Source organism: Vulpes vulpes, chromosome 4, assembly GCF_048418805.1.
Source record: "Vulpes vulpes isolate BD-2025 chromosome 4, VulVul3, whole genome shotgun sequence".
In the NCBI taxonomy this organism is placed as follows: domain Eukaryota; kingdom Metazoa; phylum Chordata; class Mammalia; order Carnivora; family Canidae; genus Vulpes; species Vulpes vulpes.
Window position 1 is genome coordinate 100,980,883 of NC_132783.1, and position 21,692 is coordinate 101,002,574.

General features: G+C 42.2%; 1 protein-coding gene across 1 annotated transcript in view; it reads right to left on the reverse strand.

Moving 5' to 3' along the window:
* Positions 1–20,875, reverse strand: part of DOCK2 (dedicator of cytokinesis 2) — a 397,545-nt gene extending 376,670 nt beyond the window's left edge. Inside the window, exons 1-2 of the mRNA XM_072756626.1 lie at positions 20,783–20,875; positions 118–201 (exon numbers count right to left, since the gene is read on the reverse strand). Coding sequence (XP_072612727.1) covers positions 118–201; positions 20,783–20,825 — 127 coding nt within the window. The 5' untranslated portion in view covers positions 20,826–20,875. The remainder of the gene's footprint in view (positions 1–117; positions 202–20,782) is intronic.
* Positions 20,876–21,692: the final 817 nt, after the last annotated feature.

A 21,692-nucleotide genomic window follows, 5' to 3' on the forward strand; every position in this document is an offset into this window, starting at 1 on the left:
CACATATGGCTGCAGGTCCAAAGAGAGGCCTGGAAGTGGTAGGTATGTACTGCAGATGTTCCAATACCATCAGTCAGGGGTCCTGGCATCCATGGGTCACCTGAGCCAGTGACTCACCTCCACAGGTCTCCTGTATCCGCACCACATCACCAATCTGAAGGGAGAGCTGGGGGGCTCCACTCCCTTGGAAGTTGTATATGGCTGTGAAACAGAAGAGAGGGGCAGCATGGTAAGACCTCTGGATAATGAGAATCACTGTTCCTCTCTGCTCTCCTTGAGTTTATCTGACACTCATTCAGCCTAAAGGGGTTAATAAGACCAGTGCAGAAACTCACAGCCTCCTACAGGAGTCAATGCAGGCCTAGCCTCGTTGCTAAAGGCAAACCTGACCTCTCCCAGCACAGGTCCTGTACTCCAGTTTGCATGCCAAGGAGTCTATTGATATCATCTACCATTCTCACAGTGTGCCAGGCATGTCCTCTGTATATCTTCTCATTCCATTCTAAGGTATAAACTATGATCCTATCTTATAGATGGAAAGCGGAGTTGTTAAGAAGTTAAACAATTTGGTCAAAGTCATCAGACCAGGAAATGACAAGAAATTACTCCCTCCCAATGACAACAGCCTAACATTCAAGTATATACTCTGTCTTCCCATTTCTCTTATCAGTCCCTGGGGAACAGTGTTGGTTATGAACATTCAGAGTCCCCCCTGTGCTGTCAGAACCTCCACTAACCTCTTAGAACACAAGATCATGCCATACCATTGCAGTGCACAGGCCCTCTTCAGCATCACTTACTAAGTGAGGCCAAGGCCCCATTATTAATCCAGAGTAGGGATGCAGCCTACTTTCCAAAGGCTAAAATGGAATCACCATCTTGAGAGGTTTTCAAGAACATAATAGGACAGAATACGATTTGATTTAAGGAAAAGATTCTCAGGAGGATACACAGTATAGTCCTAGAACATTGTCATCATTCATTCATGCAGCAGACATTTAGTAAGTGGGTATGATGTGCCAGGCACATGCTAGGCACTGATCTTGCTCTTTTGGTGAATACAGTAATAAATAGAAGATTACAAAATATGAGACATGTGAAAGAGGAAACAACAGGGCCTGGCAGAGAGTTATAAGACACTTCAATTTTTGTTGGGGTACTTAGGGAAGGCTTCCCTGAGCTGGTACATGAAATACTTGAGCAGACCAGCTAGGGGAACACCAAGGGAGGGGCATTTCAGGAAGAGAGAACAGTAGGTGCATGGGCCCTAAGGAAGGAAGGCACTTGGCATATGCAGAAACCATCAAAAGAAACTGCTGTGGATGGAATATGGTAAGAGAGGAGAGGGTGACACAAGATGAGACTGAAGAGGTGGAGACCAGGTCAAACATGGCCTTTATTATGAGTTTGGGCTTTATTCCAAGAAAATGGGAAGCTGGAGGGATTTTATTTATTTATTTGGAAATGCCTTTATTAAGATATAATTTGTTCATTTAAAGTATATAATTCAACGATTTGTTCACAGGGTTGTGTAGACATCACTGTGATTAATTTTAGAACAATCTCATCACCTCAGAAAGTTCTCCCAGCTCCACGTAGCCACTAATCTACTTTCTGTCTCTACAGATATGCTTATTCTGGGCATCGTATATAAATAGAATCATGTAATATATAATCATTTGTCAGTGTGCTTGGGTGGCTCAGTTAGTTAACTGTCTGCCTTCAGCCAAGGTCAGGATCCCAGGGTCCTGGAATTGAGCCCTGTGTCAGGCTCCCTGCATAGCGAGGAGCCTGCTTCTCCCGGTCCTCCCTGCTTGTGTTTTCTCTCACTATCTCTGTCTCTGTCTCTCTCTCTCTTTCAAATAAATAAATAAAATCTTAAAAATATATATATATTCTTTTATGACTGGCTTTTTTCACTTAGCACAATGGTCTCAAGATTCATCCATGCAATTAAAGCAACTTAATTCACCCCCTCTCCCATTAGTCCTGTTTCCTCATATATTAACAAAACAAAATGCATTCAAAAACTCTTTGGGTGACTTTAGCAAAAATGGCAGAGTAAGGAACTCCAACTGCCTGTCCCTCTAAAGAAGCAATGAAAAATCTGACAAAAGCTTGCAGAGTGAACTTTATCAGAACTCTGGAAAATACTCAACAGTTTATAGCACTCAAGCAAATGCTTAATCAAGAAAAAGGCAACTGAAACCTGGTAAAGCTTTGTGGCATTTTAACTTATTCTTGTTCCACTCTCTACCCTCCATATCAGTGGGAATTTTGAAAATGATATTCCATGTCCTTTATGTGGGTTTCTAGTGCCAGAGGGAGCAGAAAGGACATTGCTACAAGAAACTAGTTATCTATTTTGATCTGTTTGTGAATTCTCTAAAGGATTAGAGCTTGCCCTTTATTATTATTTATTATTTATGCTTTGGAGGACCAAGGGGAGAGAAGATAAATTGAGTCAATGGTGAGACTACCAGAAAGATTCAGGATTCCTCTCACTCAGTTCAATCTACCTTCTACCCTGTTTGGTCACAGGATTCATCAGCAGTGAGCCTCTATTTGGTTTGGAGACCACTGGAATTAGAAAGACAGAGCAATGGCCTTCTCATGGGCTTTTCCACATGTACTTCTGCCTCCCTCCATCCAATCTCCACACAGCATCCAGAGAAATAGTCAGCACAATAGGATTATATCACTACTTTCCTTAACTAATACCCATCAGTCTTCCATCTGCTGGCATGCATATAGACAGAAGATGGTCTATCCATACAATGGAATATTTTTCAGCCACAAAAAGGAACAAAGCACTGATAGTTGCTACAATATGGATAAATCTTAAATGTATAATACCCACATACAATAAGGGATCTAGAAGGATATGTATAGGACTGTACACATGCTAAGAAAGGATGGGAAAAAGCCCTAAACTCTCAAATTTGATTGACCTTCAAGCTCCATGTTGGCAGGAAATGCAGGCTAAGGCAGAGTTGCAAGTGGTCTGGCTACATGTTAGAGGTATGCCCCTATACACAAACACACAGGGTCCAGCTACAAACAACAGATTTTTTTTTTCTTTAAACTCTAGGCATTTGGAGATTTAAGTGACCAGTCTTCACAAAAATACTGTGGAAAAGCCACTAAACAAACATACTACTACAGCCTATATTAAGCAGATACAACCAGCCCTGGCAAGGAGGAGAATCTGACATCTGAGAGCATGTTATGATATTCAAGGTATCCAGTTTTCAACACAAAATTATGACCCATGTAAAACAAAACAAAACAAAAGCAAGAAAGGATGGCTCATTCACAAAAGGACAAAAAGAAGATAATAGAAATTTTCCACAAAAGGATGAACATTGGATTTATAAGACAAAGACCTTAAGTCAATTATCTTAAATATGCTGAACTAACTAAAGGAAACTATGGCCAAAGAACTAAGTCAAACCAAAAGAATAATGTCTCATAATATAGAGAATATCATTAAATAGAAATGACAAACTAATAAAAAGTAATTCTGTAATTCTGTAGCTAAAATATACAATAACAAATGTGAAAAATTCATTAGAGAGGCTCAATAGCAGACTTGAGGAGGCAGAAGAAAGAATCAATAAAGTAGATCAGTTGAGATCAGGCTGACTGTGAAACAAAAAGGAAAAAGAATAAAGAAGAATGAACAGGACCTAAGTAACCTGTGGGACACTATCAAACACACCAACTTCACATAATAGGAGTTCCATAATTAGAGGAAAGAGAGAAAAAAGAACAAGAATATTTGAAGAAATAATGGCCAGAAACTTTCATTTGATGGAAGACATGAATTTACAAAGTAAAAAAGCTCAGTGAGATCTGAACAAAATAAACACAAAGATATCCACACTGAGACATAATTATCAAAAACCAAAGACAAAGAGAGAATCTTTAAAACACAAGAGAGAAGCAGCTCATCATGTACAAAGACTCTTCAATAAAATTAATAATGATTTCTCTTCAGAAACCAGAGAGGCTAGAAGGCAGTGGATAGCATAGTTAAAGTGCTAAAAGGAAAAAACAAAGAACATAAACTTCAACTAAATTCTATCTTTCACAAAATTATTCTTCAAAAATGAACAAGAGATAAACAGAAATAGAAGTTCGTCACTAGTTGACAATTGGAAAGACAAATGTGTAAAACATAATTATAATAATAGGTACATAATATATAAAGATGTGTGACAATAACAACAAAAGGGGAGAGAGAGATTTGTACAAAGATTTTGTGTACTATTGAAGCTAAGTTAATATTAACTCAAAATATATTATTATTGTAAGATGTTAATTGTGAACATGGTTAATCCCTAAGAAAATAACTTAAAAAAAACATACAGAGAAAAGTAAATGAGAAAAGAATCAAATCAGTAAACTAGAATAAAATCAATTAAACACAAAAGAAATAGTAATGAAGACTGAGGAACAGAAAATGATGTAAGATATATAGAAAACCAGTAGCAAAATGTTAAAATTAAAAGTAAATCCTTCCTTGTGAGTATTTACATTAAATGTAAATGAATTAAATCCTCCTGACATAAGGTAGAGATTGACAGAAAATATTATAAAACACCACCACCAACAACAACAAAAAGCCCACCATGATCCAACAATATGTTATCTACAAGAGACTCAGACACAAGTTCAAAGTGAAAGAAAAAAAAAATGTTTCGTGCACATAGTAACAGAAAGAGCACTTAGTGGGTATACTAATTTAGACAAAACAGACTTTAGGTCAAAAGTATTACAAGAGACAAAAAAGAGCATTATATGTTGGCAAAAGGGTCAACAAACTAAGAACATAGAGCAATTATAAATATATGTCCCCTAATATCACAGCACCAAAATGTATGAAGCAAACATTGACATGATTAAAAGGAGAATTAGGTACTTCCACAATAATAATCGGAGACTTCAACCTCCCAATATCAATGATGGATAGAACAAATAGGCATAAAATCAGTAAGAAAATAGAGGACCTGAACCACGCTATAAATAACCAGACTTGACATATACAAAATACTCCATCCTACAAGAGCAGAATGCACATTCTTCTCAGGTGCACATGGAGCATCCTCTAGAACAGCTCATATGTTAGGGCACAAAACACATCTCCATACATGAAAAATACTAAAATCATACAGAGTAACTTTTCCAACCACAAAGGAACAAAGCTAGAAATGGATAACAGAAATAAAACTGGAAAAATCACAACTATGTGGAAAATAAACAACATATTTTTTTTTCTTAAATGGGCTCCATGCCACTTTGAGACAAATGAAAATGAAAACACAACCTACCAAAACTTACAGATGGAGTGAAAGCAGTTACCATATCAGTGAAGGGGGGCCTTGGAGAAGAAATGAGATCAGAACCACCCTCAAACATAAACAAGAGGTATTTATAATGTTGCTTCACTGTGTCCCAGAGAAATTGCTCTTTCATGTTGTCTTTATATCTACTACATGAGGTAGTTACTATTCCCATTTTACAGATGAGGAAAATAAGGTTCAGAGAGTTTGAGTGGCTCACCCCAAATCTCTCCTTTTCCTGTCGTTAAGTCATAGAGCCAGGACTCAAACCCAGCCCTGTGCCTTGCTCATTCTCTGCACCTGTTACCCTGCCCCCATCCTACCACCCCCACACAGAACCTAGATGGCAGGAATTCAGGTGTTCACCAGATCCTTCTTTATGCTTCAATTTTCTCACATTGTCTAAGAGAAAAGGAAGAAACTTACAGACTATTTAGTCTAAACACCTATGTAAATCAGCTCTTTCACCAAGGGACCAACTAGTCTTCATAGGTATTCCTTGAAATGGAAAGTCTCAATCCTGAGAAACAATAAAGCTTAGGAGCCAAGAGTCTATCTGGAGTCAGACAAATGTGGCTCTTGAGGCCAGTTCTACTCTTTGTTGGTGCTGACCTCAAATCCAGAGCCACAGTATGTGGTATACAGGCTTTGTCTTGCACAAGGCCACCCAGGCAGGAGAGCATTGGAGGCTAGTACCCAACCTGTGATGTACTTGCAAAACTTGTACCCTCTCTGGGTAGGGAAGAGGTATTTTTTGTAATCCACACAAAGTCACTGTGAGGGCCAGTGGAAGCCTGCCTGAGCAGCAACTTCATCTCCTGAGCCTCATTTCCCCCAACTGTAGAATGGAGGAGATGATGGACCCAAATTTGCAGGGTCCTTAGGAAGCTCAACTGAGGTTAAGACAAAAGGGCTTGACTGGTGTCTGGCCATAGTAAGTCCTCCATAAATGGTAATCATTTTCCTCTTTAACTAGCATTATAAAACCTCCTAAAGCGATCTATTTAGAAGAACTCCTTCAGAATTCTCCTTTAAGTCACCTTTAAATCTGCCTCCCTGTAGTTTGCAACAAATGACACTGTTGGTCAACACTGAATAAAATTAATCCTTTGTTTGAAAGCAAACCTTGAGAAGGTCCTCAGGGGACTCAGGAATCTCTTCTCCTGCATAAACATAGCATGTTTCTTCATTCTTTTTACACTTGGCCTGATTTCAAATCCTGTACCCACACAGGCTGCTGCTATTTGGACACACTCCAGCTTGCTGGTGCCCTAACTCAGAGTCTCCACTCCCTGTTCCCTCCAACCCCAGAAACTTGGCTAAGAACATGCCTGTCACAGGCCTGGGCAGGGCCAACGAAGCAAATGAGGTTTCTAACAGAAAAAAAAAATCTATAATATGAGTTGATCTCTGAAGCACTAGCAAATTAGGTCTGTCCATCAGACATTTGGAAGAGGGATGACTGTGTTTTTTTCCCTGTTTCCACCCCATCTTTCCTTAGGAATCCCTCACCCTGCCCAGCTCTGTCAGATAAGAAAGTTCTAGTGATTCAACTTAAGAAGATGTCTTGGACAGATCTTGAAACCTGGTATTCAATATGAAGGTCTATATTCATTCCAATGATTCACATTTTATGAAAATGAAAGTAACTGATGTTACTATTTATTTTATAAATGTATCTCTGCCTTTGCATAAGGGCCTCTATTCTTAAGGCTCTATTTGGAAAAAAGTAGACATTACTGACAAAGGAAGTGGCTTTGCATACCAATACCCAAATCTGTTAAATTTTCTAAATGACTAACAGGAAACATTGAACCAGAATGCCACTGTTTGCTAAAGTTTGATTGCTTATCTCTGATCCTCATTTGAGTTATTTCTGACCGGTGTAAAAACAGATCACCTTCTTCCCTATTCCCTATAGGCTCAGCCACTGTCAACTTTTGAATGAGGGATGAAAGGGGCAGAAAAATAGAAGGCAAATATAGGACAAAAAATAAGGAAAAATCACAGAAATCATACCCTGCCCCACCTTGCTCATGCCTGCCCAAGGGAAGATAGACAAGTGGCAGTCGGCAGAATTCACAGAGACAACCATTCTAGCTTCCTCTTTCATATAAGGTCTCCAGACACTAGAGAATATTGACATATCCTCGTGAAGATTTGACCTCTCCCTATATCAAAGCACTTTACTCAGGAACCAAGGTGGCAGTTGGTTACTATAAGCCCACTCAGACCAAAATACTTATAGCTGAGGATCAAAGGGATGTATAAAGTATCAGGGCCATCTGGGCTCATTAAACGCAATGAGGACTCTTATGTTGGAAATCTGGGTTGGCAAGCCAATGCAAGCAGCTACTTTGAGACAGGTGAGACTTCCAACAACCCTAGAAATAGAATCTGCTAATTAGCCACCAATTGTACTTAAACCTGCTGAGATACACTGCTCATCAGGAACCCAAATTGAGAAATAAAGAAAAATAAGCATCATTGTTATAGTACACTAGGGTTGGATCTCTCTAGTTTGTACAATGTTAGAAGATAAGTCCAATGTTTCTTTTGGATTTATAGATGAGGAAACTGAGACACAGGGAGGGTAAACAACTTATCCACCTCATAACTTTGATAGATGGAAAGATAGATCAATCCAGAAGTCTACCTTCAAATTACTGCACACACTTCTTGCCCTCCTCCAAATAGTAAACACTTATTGGGCACATATCATGTACCAAACATATATGTTTTTCAAAAGATATTTATTTCTGCATCTACTATGTGCTACTTAGTATTCTGGGTACTGGGGTGACAGGCAAAATCCCTATCATTCTACTAGTATCACCTCCTTTCTTCTCCAGTACCCCTCCAGGGTATTACCCTCATGTAACATATGAGAAACTCCAAGAGAGATTAAGAAACTTGCCCATGACCACACAGGCGGAAAGTGGTAATAAGTAGATTCAAGTCCAGATCAGAGTCCAAATTCCTTGCTTCCTTTACCAGCCCATTTCTGATGTTATAATTTATTGTGTTTATGTGTATGTATGTATACATGTAGGTATGTGTGTGTATGCTGGATATATACTTACATACATATGTAAGTATACATATATATAGTATAAACACATACACTATATTGTTCAATTCTCATCTTTTCCAGCATCAGTGAGGGTGAAGACAGTCTGCCTTTTTGACCAAAAATTCCCAGTGCTGAGAACAGCACCAAGCCCAGAGCAGAAGTTCAATCAATATTTACTGAGCTTTAATAAATACTTGTTGAACTGAAGGGATATGAACATGAAGAGCAAGTATGCCCCTTTTTCTGGCTAAACTCTTTCTTGAATTTCTTGAGATTACTTCAGGAGAAGCTGAACGAGCTTAGTTGCCAATTTTGATTGTAGCCATCAAATGCCCTATGACCTTTACTATGGATTCATACCTCATCTGGGGCCCTGCTGTTTGCTGGCATGTTTGAAAAGCTTCAGCAAATAGCAAGTGTTAATAGAATTTGGACAAGTTGATGCATCTGAGAAACAAAAACAATAATGGAGAAAAAGAATGCAGTTGCCTAAAACTCACTTCTCTCGTCCCTGAGCTGGGCTTTGGAGGGTCTCTACTCTAGGGGATAGCTGAACTAGCATTTGATTTGAGTGAAACACACTCACTGAAAATGCACAAGCAGTTTGCCTGAAGTCTCTGGGCAAGGTGTGGACAGGCCCAGCACCAAGGCAACATCCTGATGTTGCATCAGGGAGGGCAACTATGATGACCCAGCAGAAGCTTCCAGCAGCAAGGCCAGAGCTCACATCCAGTATAAGTCAGTAGTGAATAAGGTGGGAGAATCACAACCAGAGGTAACCAAGGAGGAGTTGCAACTCCATAGACTAGGAGAGGGCAGAGGAATTATAACTTCTACTGAGTCCTTTCTGTATACCAGACACTATTCCAAGGGCTTTACCAACCCATATAATCCTCATCATAATTCTTGGGTACAATTATTGTCACCTCCATTTTACAGATGAGGAAATTGAGGTAGTATAAGAGCGAGTGAATAGTACAGGGTGACATAGCCAGGAAGTTGCCTAACTGCATATCACCATACTCAGTTTTTAGTGAGCCAAAGTGACATGCCCAGCCAACAAGAGAAAGTTGGGATTTCCATGAGTTCTCTAAAACAGTGATTCTCAACTAAGGACAGTTTTACCCCCAGTGAACATTTCCTAATATCTGGAGACATTTTCAGTTGTCACAGTCTGGAGTGGGGTAGTACAAAGTGAAGGAGCTTCTGGCATCTAACTGATAGAGGTCAGGAGTGCAGCTAAATACCCTGCACAGAACAAAGTAGTATCTGGCCCCAAATGTCAACGATGTCAAAGCTGGTAAGTACTGCTCTAAAATATGATGGGATTCACTCTTTCCTTTTCAGTGATGCTATAGGTGCGCTCACACACACACACACACACACACTCACACACATGCCCTTATGTTCACATATTCACATGCTGGAGTTGGAAGAGTGGTTTTATGATGAAACCAAGGGCTGATTTCGTCACTTCTATTTCAGGGAGTATCTGGCACTCTGCTGCATCTTCCAAGTTAGAAAAGTAAGGTGAGAGGGGATAGCTCCTGCTGTCCTGGAGCTTTTGTGAAGTCTAGTTGATCAGACAAAATGAACCCACATTAAACAAGAAATGTCTTAAAAACAAAGGGCTCAGTTATGAGCCACAGCAGCTATGAACTCTCAGAAGAGAGAGATCAAGAGGGGCCCCATGAAAAAGTGAGACTGGAAGGAGAGGGAGGGGTTTAGGGAGGGCAAGGGGGAGAACTGGAGTGAGAGCCCCTGATGGGGTGGGTGGAGAAAAAAGTGTAAAGGGTAGGGAGGAGGGAGGGGAAATTAGCTTGATGTGTACACAGTCCCAGAGAGGGACAACCGAACCATGTGAATAAGGTTCCAGGGTGAGAACTATGGGATTGGGGGCAGTGGCCAACTACAGAGGTCCAGATATTTGGGGAAGAGTTCAAGAACACCCCATTTATTGTTGTGCTGCTCTCATAGGACCCAGCCTTCTGACAGGGAAGAATTAAGGTCGAAGATATGAAGGCAAGATGGGGGCAATTGAGTCCATCTGAATCTTATGAGGCCACCATAAAGTGAAAAACCTCTAACCTCTGTTACTGCCCCATCCACAATCATCTACACACTTATCCACTCCACTAAACCATCCACCTTCCCATTCATCCACCCATTCACCCACCATTCCATCCACCCAATCAGCAATTACTAATTGAGCACCTGTTCTGTGTAGAAGAGTAAAATACATGGTCTTGCTATCATGAAGTTTGCATTCTATTCAACATGAGGCTGCAATGAAATATAATAAAGGTGATGGCAGAGCTATGGTAACATGAAACAAAAGGTCCACCCAGGCCAACCTGTGAAATGGGGACATTAGTACTAATAATACTGTTGTTCACTACCTCAAGCAAAAAGAAGAAAGAGAGATTACTACTGGACTGTAAGCTTCCAGGGCAAGGACTGTTTTTATCAGGACCAGCTCAGGACTATCACTTAGCACAGACTTACTGAATTTAACTGATACGAATAGACAATAAAGATGGTTTTCCTTGGGCATCTGCATGGCTCAGTTGGTTGAGTCTGTCTCTTAATTTTGGCTCAGGTCATAATCTCAGGGTTGTGAGGTGGAGCCGCATGTTGGGCTCTAAATTCAGTGCAGAGTCTGCTTACGATTCTCTCTCTCTGCCCCTCTCCCTAACTTGCATCCTATCCTCTCTCTTTCTCTCTCTCTCTCAAATAAATAACTAAATCTTAAAAAAATAGTTTCCTTGGGGTGCCTGGGTGGCTCAGTTGGTTTAATGTCTTACTTCAGCTCAGGGCATAATTCTAGGGCCCTGGAATGGAACTCAACATTGGGCTCCCTGCTCAGTGGGGAGCCTACTTCACTTTCTCCCTCTGCCCCTCTCTCTGACTTATTCATGCTCTTTCTCAAATAAATAAATAAATAAAATCTTTCAAAATTAATTTCTTTTGTTCTTCAGAGCTCCCAAAGCCAAAAATTTACACTTTGGGCAGAATGCTTTCGCTGTGTTTATGGTATTGGTTTACTAAATAGTTCCTGAGTACTTTTACCAGGCCGTACTTAACTCACTTTCATGAACAGGACTTGAAATTAAAATGCAAAGCTGCACCTGTGCAAATTTGCAAGAAGAGAGTTTATAGCTTCCACTGGATTTTCAGGAGTCCCCTGTTACAATAATGTTTAGTTTCCCTGATATACTATGTTCCTACTAGTGGCTTTTAGCTGGGTGGATTCAAACTTGACCCCAAAACGCAATTCTACCCTCAGACAATATGCTATCCAGTGGGAGGGATGACATGTGGTTACATAACTAAAGATAAGGTACAAAATGAGTCTGAAGTAAAACAGAAGAGGATCCTCCAGGAATGAAGTGTAAGAAAACTGTCTGAAAGTATTTGCATTTCAGTGAAACCTTGAAAGTCTCTGCTCTCCAGTTTCCTCATCTGTGAAAGAATGATTAAAGTACACATCTCTCAAAGTGCTCAAACATGGTACCACAGTGTTCTGTAAATGTACCATGCTAAAGAAAAGTGAGGCAATGTTATTATTTATGACAATGTGGATGAGACCTGAAATCAAGGGTTTAATGAAGGAAGTTCTGTATGCAATTCCATTCTTCCAGCTGCTCACACCAAAAGCCTTGGAGTCACTTCTGATTCCTCTTTTTCTCTCATGCTCATTTCAATCCATGAAGAAAATCCTATTTGTTCCACCTACAACACACACATTCAGAATCTAAGCACATCTCACCTCCCCCATTTCTGCCTCCCTGGTGTGGGCCACCACCATCTCCTGCCAGGGTCATTGTAGCAGTTGCTTAATCACCCTCCCTGCTTCCACATTTGATTACCCTCTATCCGTCATAAAACAGCTAGAATAATCTTTTAAAAATAAGAACATTCTGCTATTCTACAGAAAACCCTACAATGCCCTATTCCCTTCCATTTAGAGTAAAACATGTACCAGGCACCACTCACTACAACCTCTCCTCAGAGAATTCATTTCCTACTCTTCTGCCCCTTGCTTGCTCTCCTCCAGCAGCCACACAGACTCCCACACATTAGACAGTTTTCCTCTTTAAAATCTCTGCATTGGCTATTTATTCTACCCAGAACATTCTCTCCTGGGGCAACTGCCTATTTCCACCATCAGTGAGGCAAGTAGCAAAATCCCACTGGCACTGGGGATTCAGCTGGCACTATGTATGTTTTTCTGCTGCAACCCAACATGCTGATCATGGTGTCTCAGGCCAGGCATTGCCACCATTCAATCCAATACAACAAATGCTTGCTCAACATCTACTCTCTTCAGAATCTTTTTGTATCCTGGGGCATGTATGCAAGACACAGTTTCCACCTAGGTCTCCTTCTACCACCCTAGTTCAGGCTTGGACCCAAGGGTCAGAGGAACTTGAAGTGTTCTGAAGTAATGTCTAGAGAGGAGTCTGAAAAAATGCTATCATTGTCAGTCCTATCCCTCTCTAGTCCCAGTTTCTGTGACTGTAGCTTTAAACCAATGCAAAAGCTGACAGTGTCCTAGTGAGATCAGAGGGTCAAGAGACAACTTTCTCTAAGGAGAACTAAAAACCAAGTAAGACTTAAGAGACTTACAAACTCAGCCTGACCACGTTTTAACTCATATCAATTAAATGAAGAAAGGAGAAAGTGCCTATATTTTTTTTTAATTTTTATTTATTTATGATAGTCACAGAGAGAGAGAGAGAGAGAGAGGCAGAGACACAGGCAGAGGGAGAAACAGGCTCCATGCACCGGGAGCCTGACGTGGGATTCGATCCCGGGTCTCCAGCATCGCGCCCTGGGTCAAAGGCAGGCGCCAAACCGCTGCGCCACCCAGGGATCCCAGAAAGTGCCTATAAACACTGAACATTTGCAGTGTTTCTACCCAGATACCTCTGGAGTTGGAGGTGATAAGCATTATCATTTCCCATTTGCTGAACATTTGCTACAGAAAGGACTGTGGGCACCTGTGTGTAACTGACTATTAAATTAATGGTTTATAAGCTTTAACAAACAAACAAGCAAAAAGAAGTCCAAAAGTCCAGAAATTAGAATACTATGGTGACTACAATGCCTGTCTCAACATACAGCAGCAGGAAGAAGCAGAGCTTAGTAAACACAAGCTGTTAAGGCTCACTCAAATATAGACATTAAGGTTGGAAACAAGAGGGCCACTAACTAGTGAGGCTCTCACAAGCCAAGGGATTAGGACAATTTCCTTACATGGACTTAAAGAGTCAGCCTATCAGGTACTTCTAAACAATCCTAAATTGCTGAAGCATTAAGAGTGGGAGGCCCGGCACTTAAGAATTGGTGGTAGGATGGAATCAGATTTCCAATACATGTTTTTTTGTTGCACCAGACTAATTTTGGAGGACTAGCCCAAAGATATAGTTGGCCTCCATAGCAAAGATATATATACTAACATCTCTACAAGCGTTTCCTTTGGAATTCTTTTCTCCATTGCTCCTCAGAGGTCTTCCCAGACCATCCAATTTAAGACCCCTCCTTCTAATACTCTCATTCATGGAACAAACTTTTATTACAATAGCACATATCATAACATATTTATATGCTTATTGATTTGTCTACAAAGTCCTTTTTTGTCTTCCCCACTAGACTATAAGCTCCAAAAGTTGGAACCATATTGGCCTATTTCCTGTAATTTCAGGGTCTAGCATAGTGCCTGGCACATAGGAAATGCTAACAAATATTTAAGAAATAAATGAAGGATGAATGAGTAAATGAATGAACAAGTTAGTGAATGAATAGTATTCTCTATCCTTCCTCCTTGATTACTACCTTGGGCAGCAAGAACAGTATAACTGGCCCCATTGTAGTAGAGTTCTTCCCTCAGTTTGAGATGTATGTTCTATTCATGATTCTTATTCAAAGAATCCATCCCTAGCCATGGCTCCTGCTAAATGAGTAGCAAGCCTCATGTCCCCAAGCCACAGTGTATTGAGCCAGTTAGGAGCAGCCCCTTGATCAGAGTGGGGCCCACTCCTAGGCTATTAATGGTCTCTAATCTGAGTGGCCTTTCTTGAAAATGTGAGTCAGTCCATTCAGATCTTCTCTTTCAGAACTTTGAACAAATAAATAGAGAGGAGAAGATTTGGTGGATACTTGAACTGTGAAGTCATGCAGAGTTGGGATATGTGGCACTGGGGCCACTATGATGGTGTTAAAAGAATATCAAGGTTATGAAGGAGTGATAGAATTAGAAGGAGTTAGTAAGGAAAGCAAGGAAAATAGCACTGATGTGTTAAGAGAAACGAGGTTGCCATGATAAGGCAGGCAGAGGTTTCCAGAGCTGCCTTTGTTTAGGCACTTCTGGAGGCCTGCCTTTCAGGTTTCTTGGGTTTTTATTCAATTTCAACTGATCCTTGAAATATTCCACTCACCTCCTCACATACACATATACACCACACCACACAACTTTTAACTGAGCCAGTTTGAATGGATTTCATTCCTTTAAAGGACTCCTTTAGAGTCTATGTTGCAAGAGACCCAAATGCCCACTTCCCACTCCAAATCTGTCCATTTTGGTACAGACCAGCTCTGTCCAGAGTCCTGCACTGCAATAGCATCATCTACATTCCTGAACATGAAAGTGGTCTCAGATTCATCTGTATTCCCCAGTCAAGATGTGCAAAAGACCCTTTCTCCACTTTTGCAGAGCCTAGTATGGTTTGCATTAAGCCCCTCCCACAAAAAAAAAAAAATGATGTGTTAGAGTCCTAACCCCCAGCATATCAGTGTGTGATCTTATTTGGAGATGCAGTCTTTACAGAGGTAATCAAGTGAAAATGATGTCATTAGGGTGGGCCCTGATCCAATAAGACTGGTATCCTTATCATTTTTTTTAAAGATTTTATTTATTGATTGATGAGAGACAGAGAGAGGCAGAGACACAGGCAGAGGGAGAAGCAGAGGGAGAAACAGAGGGAGAAGCAGGCTCCATGCAGGGAGCCGGATGCGGGACTCAGTCCAGGGATTCCTGGATCATGCCCTGAGCCAAAGGCAGACACTCAACCACTAAGCTACCCAGGTGTCTCCTGGTGTCCTTATTAAATGGGATAATTTGGAGAAAGTCATACACACAGGGAGAACACCCTATAAAAATGGAGGTTGAGATTGGGATGATATCTCTACAAGCCAAGGACCACCAAAGATTTCCAGGAACACCAGAAGCTAGATGGAGCATAGAACAGATTCTCCCTCATTGCCCTTAGAAGGCACCAACAGGGGATCCCTGGGTGGCGCAGCGGTTTGGCGCTTGCCTTTGGCCCAGGGCGCGATCCTGGAGACCCAGGATCGAATCCCACGTCGGGCTCTCGGTGCATGGAGCCTGCTTCTCCCTCTGCCTGTGTCTCTGCCTCTCTCTCTCTCTCTCTCTCTCTCTCTCTCTCTGTGTGACTATCATAAATAAATAAAAATTAAAAAAAAAAAAAAGAAGGCACCAACAGTACTCCTCAACATGATACATGGGTTCACAACCATAAGCAGAGACAACCTGTATAGAGGAGAGGTTTCTGGGCATCACTGAAGCTCCCACACAAATATATGCTGGCAGGCCTACCTTTAGGGTAAATGAACCTTTTTTTATCTGTACTCTCTATCTGAGAAGCTTGGCCTCGAAGCCTTCTGCTACAGTCTCTAAATTTCATACCACAGATGATGAGTTATCCACTATGGACTAATATGCTGTCCCCACCCTAGGGTCACAAATATTGAAGTCCCAGTCCTCAATACCTCAGAATATAACCGTATTCAGAGATCAGGTCTTTTTAAGTGTGATTAAATTAAAATGAAGCTTTTAGGATAAGGCCCTAATGTAATAATGATTGGCAGACTTCTAAGAGGAGGAGACACCAGGGACGAGCATACACAGAGATGACCCTGTGGGGACAAAGCAGTGAGAAGGCAGCTGTCAGCAAGCCAAGGCCTCACAATGAAACCAACCTACTGGCACCTTGGTCTTGAACTTCTAGATTCAAGAACTGTGAGAAAATAAATTCCTATTGTTTAAACCCCCCAGTCCATGGTATTTTCTTAGAGCAGCCCTAAGCAAATTAACATATCATCCCCAATGTCTTTTTTCCCCTCCTTCCTTAGAAATGGTGCTCCTAATTTTCAACGGGGTGTGTGGCTGCCTATATTACAGACTACATTTCCTACCTACCGTTGGTAGATTCAATCATTTGATTATGTTTTAGCCAAGAGGATACAAGAGGAAGAATTAAGTGGGCCTTCAGGTAAGTGTCCTTACAGAGAAAGGCCATCCCTTTTTGTTCCCTTCATCCTTATTGCTGGTTGGAAGTGAGACCTGACAGCTGAAGCCTGAGCAACGAGCTTGGTTCAGGAGGCAGAAGCCTCATGACAAGGAAGCAGTGCAGTAGACAATGAATTGCTCCACTACCTCTTCATGGACTATTTCTGGGCTTTCTATTTGAGGGAGAAATAAACTTCTAGTTTGGTCAAGCCACTTTTCTGGAGGTATTCTATCATCCATCACATTTATTCCTAACTGATAACTGTTACTTATTCTTTCTACCTTTTCTGCTCCCAGGTGGAAGCTATCATCACTGACACTCAGAGAAGATTAAGGTAGTAAAGGCCAAATTGTAAGTGGACTCTTGGAGGGTTAACTAATCCTGCAGTTAGGAGACAGGTAAATTGTCACCTACTTCTGTTTTTGTACCTCTATGTCCAACCCCTGCCCTTCTCACAATTCATTATATTAAATTCTTAAAGGTGACATGCCTGCTCAAAAATTCCACCGTGCACAGAATGAAGTCCAAACTTATAGGGCTGGCATTCAAAGCCCCTTTCACCATCTGGCTGCAGTCTACCTCTCAAAAGTTTTGTTTTGTTTTGCTTTGTTTTCATTATAAACATCTACTAAAACCAAAGCAGAATATTTATTGTTTGACCCAAATGCTACATATCCAATATCCTGCATTTTTCTGTGATGTTCCTGCTCCTGGATTTCTTCCTTGTATGGTGTAAAGGACCTGGGATCTGAAGTCAACTGAATTTAAGGCCAAGCCCAAGTACTTCTAAATTATATGAACTCTGGGTCTTGGTTTCTTCATCTGTAAAATGAAAATAATGCCTCACAGAGATGTTCTGGAGCCAAAGATATTGCATGAGAATGGGTCTTGTAAACCACAAAATACTACACTCTTGGAAGGCATCACCATCCTCAATCTGGTATTAGGGTGCATTACCCTATGTTTCTTTTGGCTCCACAACTATTAGGTAACTCCCTTACCTTAGTCACTAACTTTGATTGAGTCAACCACATTACTAAGTACTTTTCATGGATTACCCCATTCAATCTTTACAACAGCCTCATGAGACCCACATTATCATGAGACCTCACTTTATTGATGAGGAAACAGGCCCAGATTTAAAATCAGTTCTAACTTCACAGCCCAAGCTTCTAACCTCACACATCTCTTCAAAGGCAGTCTGTGCCTTTTCTTACTTCATATTCATACTGTTTTGTTCCACTTCTGGAACTCTCTGGGATTCTAATGGATCACATGTTAAGATTCCATCAAGGAAGGAAAAATAATCAGACAAGGCATCTCTATGAAGGTCTCCTGGGGCTGCCAACCAGACAACAAGATGAGCAAGAAGCCAGTGCTTCTGGTGATGAAACTGTCTCGTGTAAAGCCAGCCCCTGAGACAAAAAGACAGACGTGAGCAGTCCTTGTGAATTATACCAGACAAAAATGGGCTAATGCCACCAGCACTGATGAGGAAACCAAATAAGAAAGCTTCTTGTGTTTTAGGCCTGGCTGGACTCTAGAGATATTCTGATGAACCACTAAACTTTTATGTTTCTCTTTGTCTTATTCCAAGTCCCCATACTCATGATCTCAGATGTTCTTTGTAAAAGAACACCTTGAAATATAAAAATATTAATACCTAGACTTACAATGAGAAAACTAGATCTGTCATAGATCTGTCTGCAACTAGTGATGGTGTCAGAACTATAACCGAGACTCCTTAATGTTAGGTCCCTGTTCTTTCTGTCCCATGACTCCAGTCCGCCATTCCACCATAAATTACACTCCCTCTTCTTTCCATCTACTGAAGGCCTAAGAAAGAGTCCTGCATTTATCTGCAGAGAAAAGAGACACCCTTTGATAAGTAGGCACCTATCTTAGTGCTGTCTGGCTCCCTAGAGGGTCATAGATCTTCTGACTCCCTATGAAATAGAATTTTCATAAGTAGGCATGAAAAATGTCAGCTATACCATCAGGTCAAGAAGCCCTCAGGCCTAATGCCTAACAGAGTTCCTAATCCCTGACCATATAGGTTGGATTTCCTCTGCAAGAGAGGGTGGGAACCCTACTCCAACCTGTAACTCTGTCCCATCCTATGGTATCATGTCCTCTACTAAACTCTCATGCAAAAGACAAAGTCTAAGAATAATAATTGATAACATCTAGTGAGGACTGCTTTGTACAATTGTCATTCTAAGCACTTTATATGAATGAACTCCTTTACTTCTACAACAACCCCGGGAGGCATGGGCTATTATTATCCCCATTATATAGACAAGGAGACAAGGAAACTAAGGCCTGGAGGGAGTAAGTAGCTTGTGTTGGTCACAGGGCTGGAAAGTGTTAGAAGCTGGAATCCAAAAACAGGCAGTCTAGCACCAGAGCCCATGATCTTCACAGCATAGCACAGGGCCTTCACAGCAGGAATGCACTGCAGCCCTTGGAACGAAGGGTAGGGCTCTTCCACACTGCTCAAATCTCCCGCAATTTACTGCTCTACTTACTGTGGACCGATACGGTCTCCTATCTGCCACCCAGGCACCTTTGCCATTCTGTTCACTCAGCCTCCCTCCACACTGGCTTCAGCACAAATCTGTCCATGCCTCTTCCCTGCTCAGAAGCCCTCTTTGGCTCCCCATTGCCTAAGTGGGAAAAGTCTCAATTTCTTAGCCTGGCATTTATACCCTTCCAAAATGTGGCTCCAGCTTACTTTAAGTACGATCATCCTTCTCAGGCAAAAGGAGCATCTGTCTTTTTTCCTGGATATGCCCTTCATGTCCCACTTTCATCTCCTATACTACGTTAGCCTCTCTGCCTACAGTGGTCTGCCCCACTTAATAGTTCCCATTTTCCCTTGAGAAGAATTTAAGCTTGACACCCCCAGCTGATAGGGCCAGACTTAGAGAAGCTGTGAAGTTAGACATGGTCCTTAGTGGTTTTAGTTCAAACTTCCCATTTTATAGATGAAGAAACTGAAGCTCTTCAAGGATTAGATTATTATTTGTTTTCTGGATGGGGATCTTTATTTTAAAACACTCCGTAGTGCCTAGAGCCCAGCAAGCGAAGAGATAAATGTTGAACTCTCCAGGGAAGCATTTCTCCCTGGGAGTGGCCTTGGGGCTCCCTGTATCTAATCTCCCTCCGGGCCTGGGTACTCCAACTTCTGACCTGTTCAATGCTCCTCTCTGGGGTTGGTGTCTGGTATCTGCCTGTGTAGAAAACCATACAGTGGTTTTCAAACTTAAGTGTAAATTTGAAAACCACAGTGAGTTTTCAGAGGCTGCACCACGGGTGCCACTTAGTAGAGTCCCAGTACCTGAAGTTTCCCTTCCCCCAGCCACCACTTCCGCCCCTGAGCTTGAGGCAGAGGCTTCTGGGAGCTTAGACGGCTGAAGCTGATGAGGCCGGCTTCTTGGATGTCCCCGGATTACCTGGAAGGAACCTTTCTTCCCAGAGGTTCTCCAGGGCCGAGTGAAGGACTCTGCTCTCCAACCCCATGCCCCAAGCCTGTACTGCTCTCTGGACCCTCTACCAAATAAGCAGTCATCTGACCCAGAAAAAACAGGCAGGGGAAGCAGGCAGTTGGGTGTCTTTTTGGACAGGAGTGGAAGAAGGCATTCTGGGCCAGGCCAGAGAGGGCGGGTGTTCCTTCTATGAGGCCAACTCTCTACATGGAGGGATGAAGTCCACTCCTTGAAACACTGGGACTGTGGCGCACAGAGCCAACTGGGCTAACCACCACCTAGGGGATGCAGAAGTGTTGGGGGATAGAGAGCAATCTGTGCCCAGTGGGAGAGGGCATGGGCTGGGCAAAGCCAACTGGGCAGCGTGCCCACTTTCCTCTCCCACTGCCTCCTCCTCCCTGCCCAGCTGGCCCTGCAGCTAGCAGAGGAAGTCACTGAGCCCTAGGACCTTGGGTCAGTGTACCCCGCCTGTGGCCGCCCTGCAGGCTCCTTCAGCATCTTCCTGCGCATGGATCTCAGGCCACCTGACCTTCCCCCTGCTGGGGACCCCTTGCCCACACCTACCCACGCCGTGTCGCTCCTTCTCAGTTTTGCGCCAGGGGGCCATGGCTGGGCCAGGGGAGCTGCGGGCTCCTTGCGTCCTCCTGTGGGGAAGCAGCCAGGGGGTGGCTAGGCTCTCCGCAGAGCCCCACTTCCTTCCTCTTTTCAAACTCCCTCTCAGGACCCGCCCTCCTCTCCCCAGGGTGCCCTGCTCCTCCTCTTCCTCCCTCCCATTGGGCTGGGGCATGTTAGAAAGCTAGTGGCTAGCAGGCCAGAAGGCCCCCAGCAAAACTTGGGGGCCACCTCCAACTTGTTCCTCCCCAGGCAAGTGGGCAGAAGCTAAGCAGGTACTTGGCCACCCAGGCCACCACCACAAATGCAGAAGTTCCAGGATAACAGCTTAGTGACTGAACAGAATTCTCTCCCACAGCTACCCAGCAGGAACTTTGGTATGTGATGTGAATTCAAATCCACACTTTAGAGGGTAGAGCTCAGTGGTAGAGCATTTGACTGCAAATCCACACTCTATTGCTTATATTGCCTATGCCAGTAGGACAAACTATGTCACTTTTTTCTAAGATTCAGTTTTCTTTTTTTTTTTTTAAGATTTTATTTATTTATTCATGAGACACACACACACAGAGGCAGAGGGAGAAACAGGCTCTGTGCAGGGAGCCTGATGCAGGACTCCATCCTGGGTCCCCAGGATCAGGCCCTGGGCTGAAGGCGGCGCCAAACCACTGAGCCACCCTGGCTGCCCTAAGATTCAGTTTTCAACTGTAAAATGGGATATTAGTATGTACTTCATATGATTATTGTGAGGATTAGAGGAGTTAATGTATACAACAGGCGACACATAACAGTTAAATATACACCTACAGAGGACGTCATTTGAGTCTTTTATCCTATTGGTGTCATAGACCCATTTGAAAAT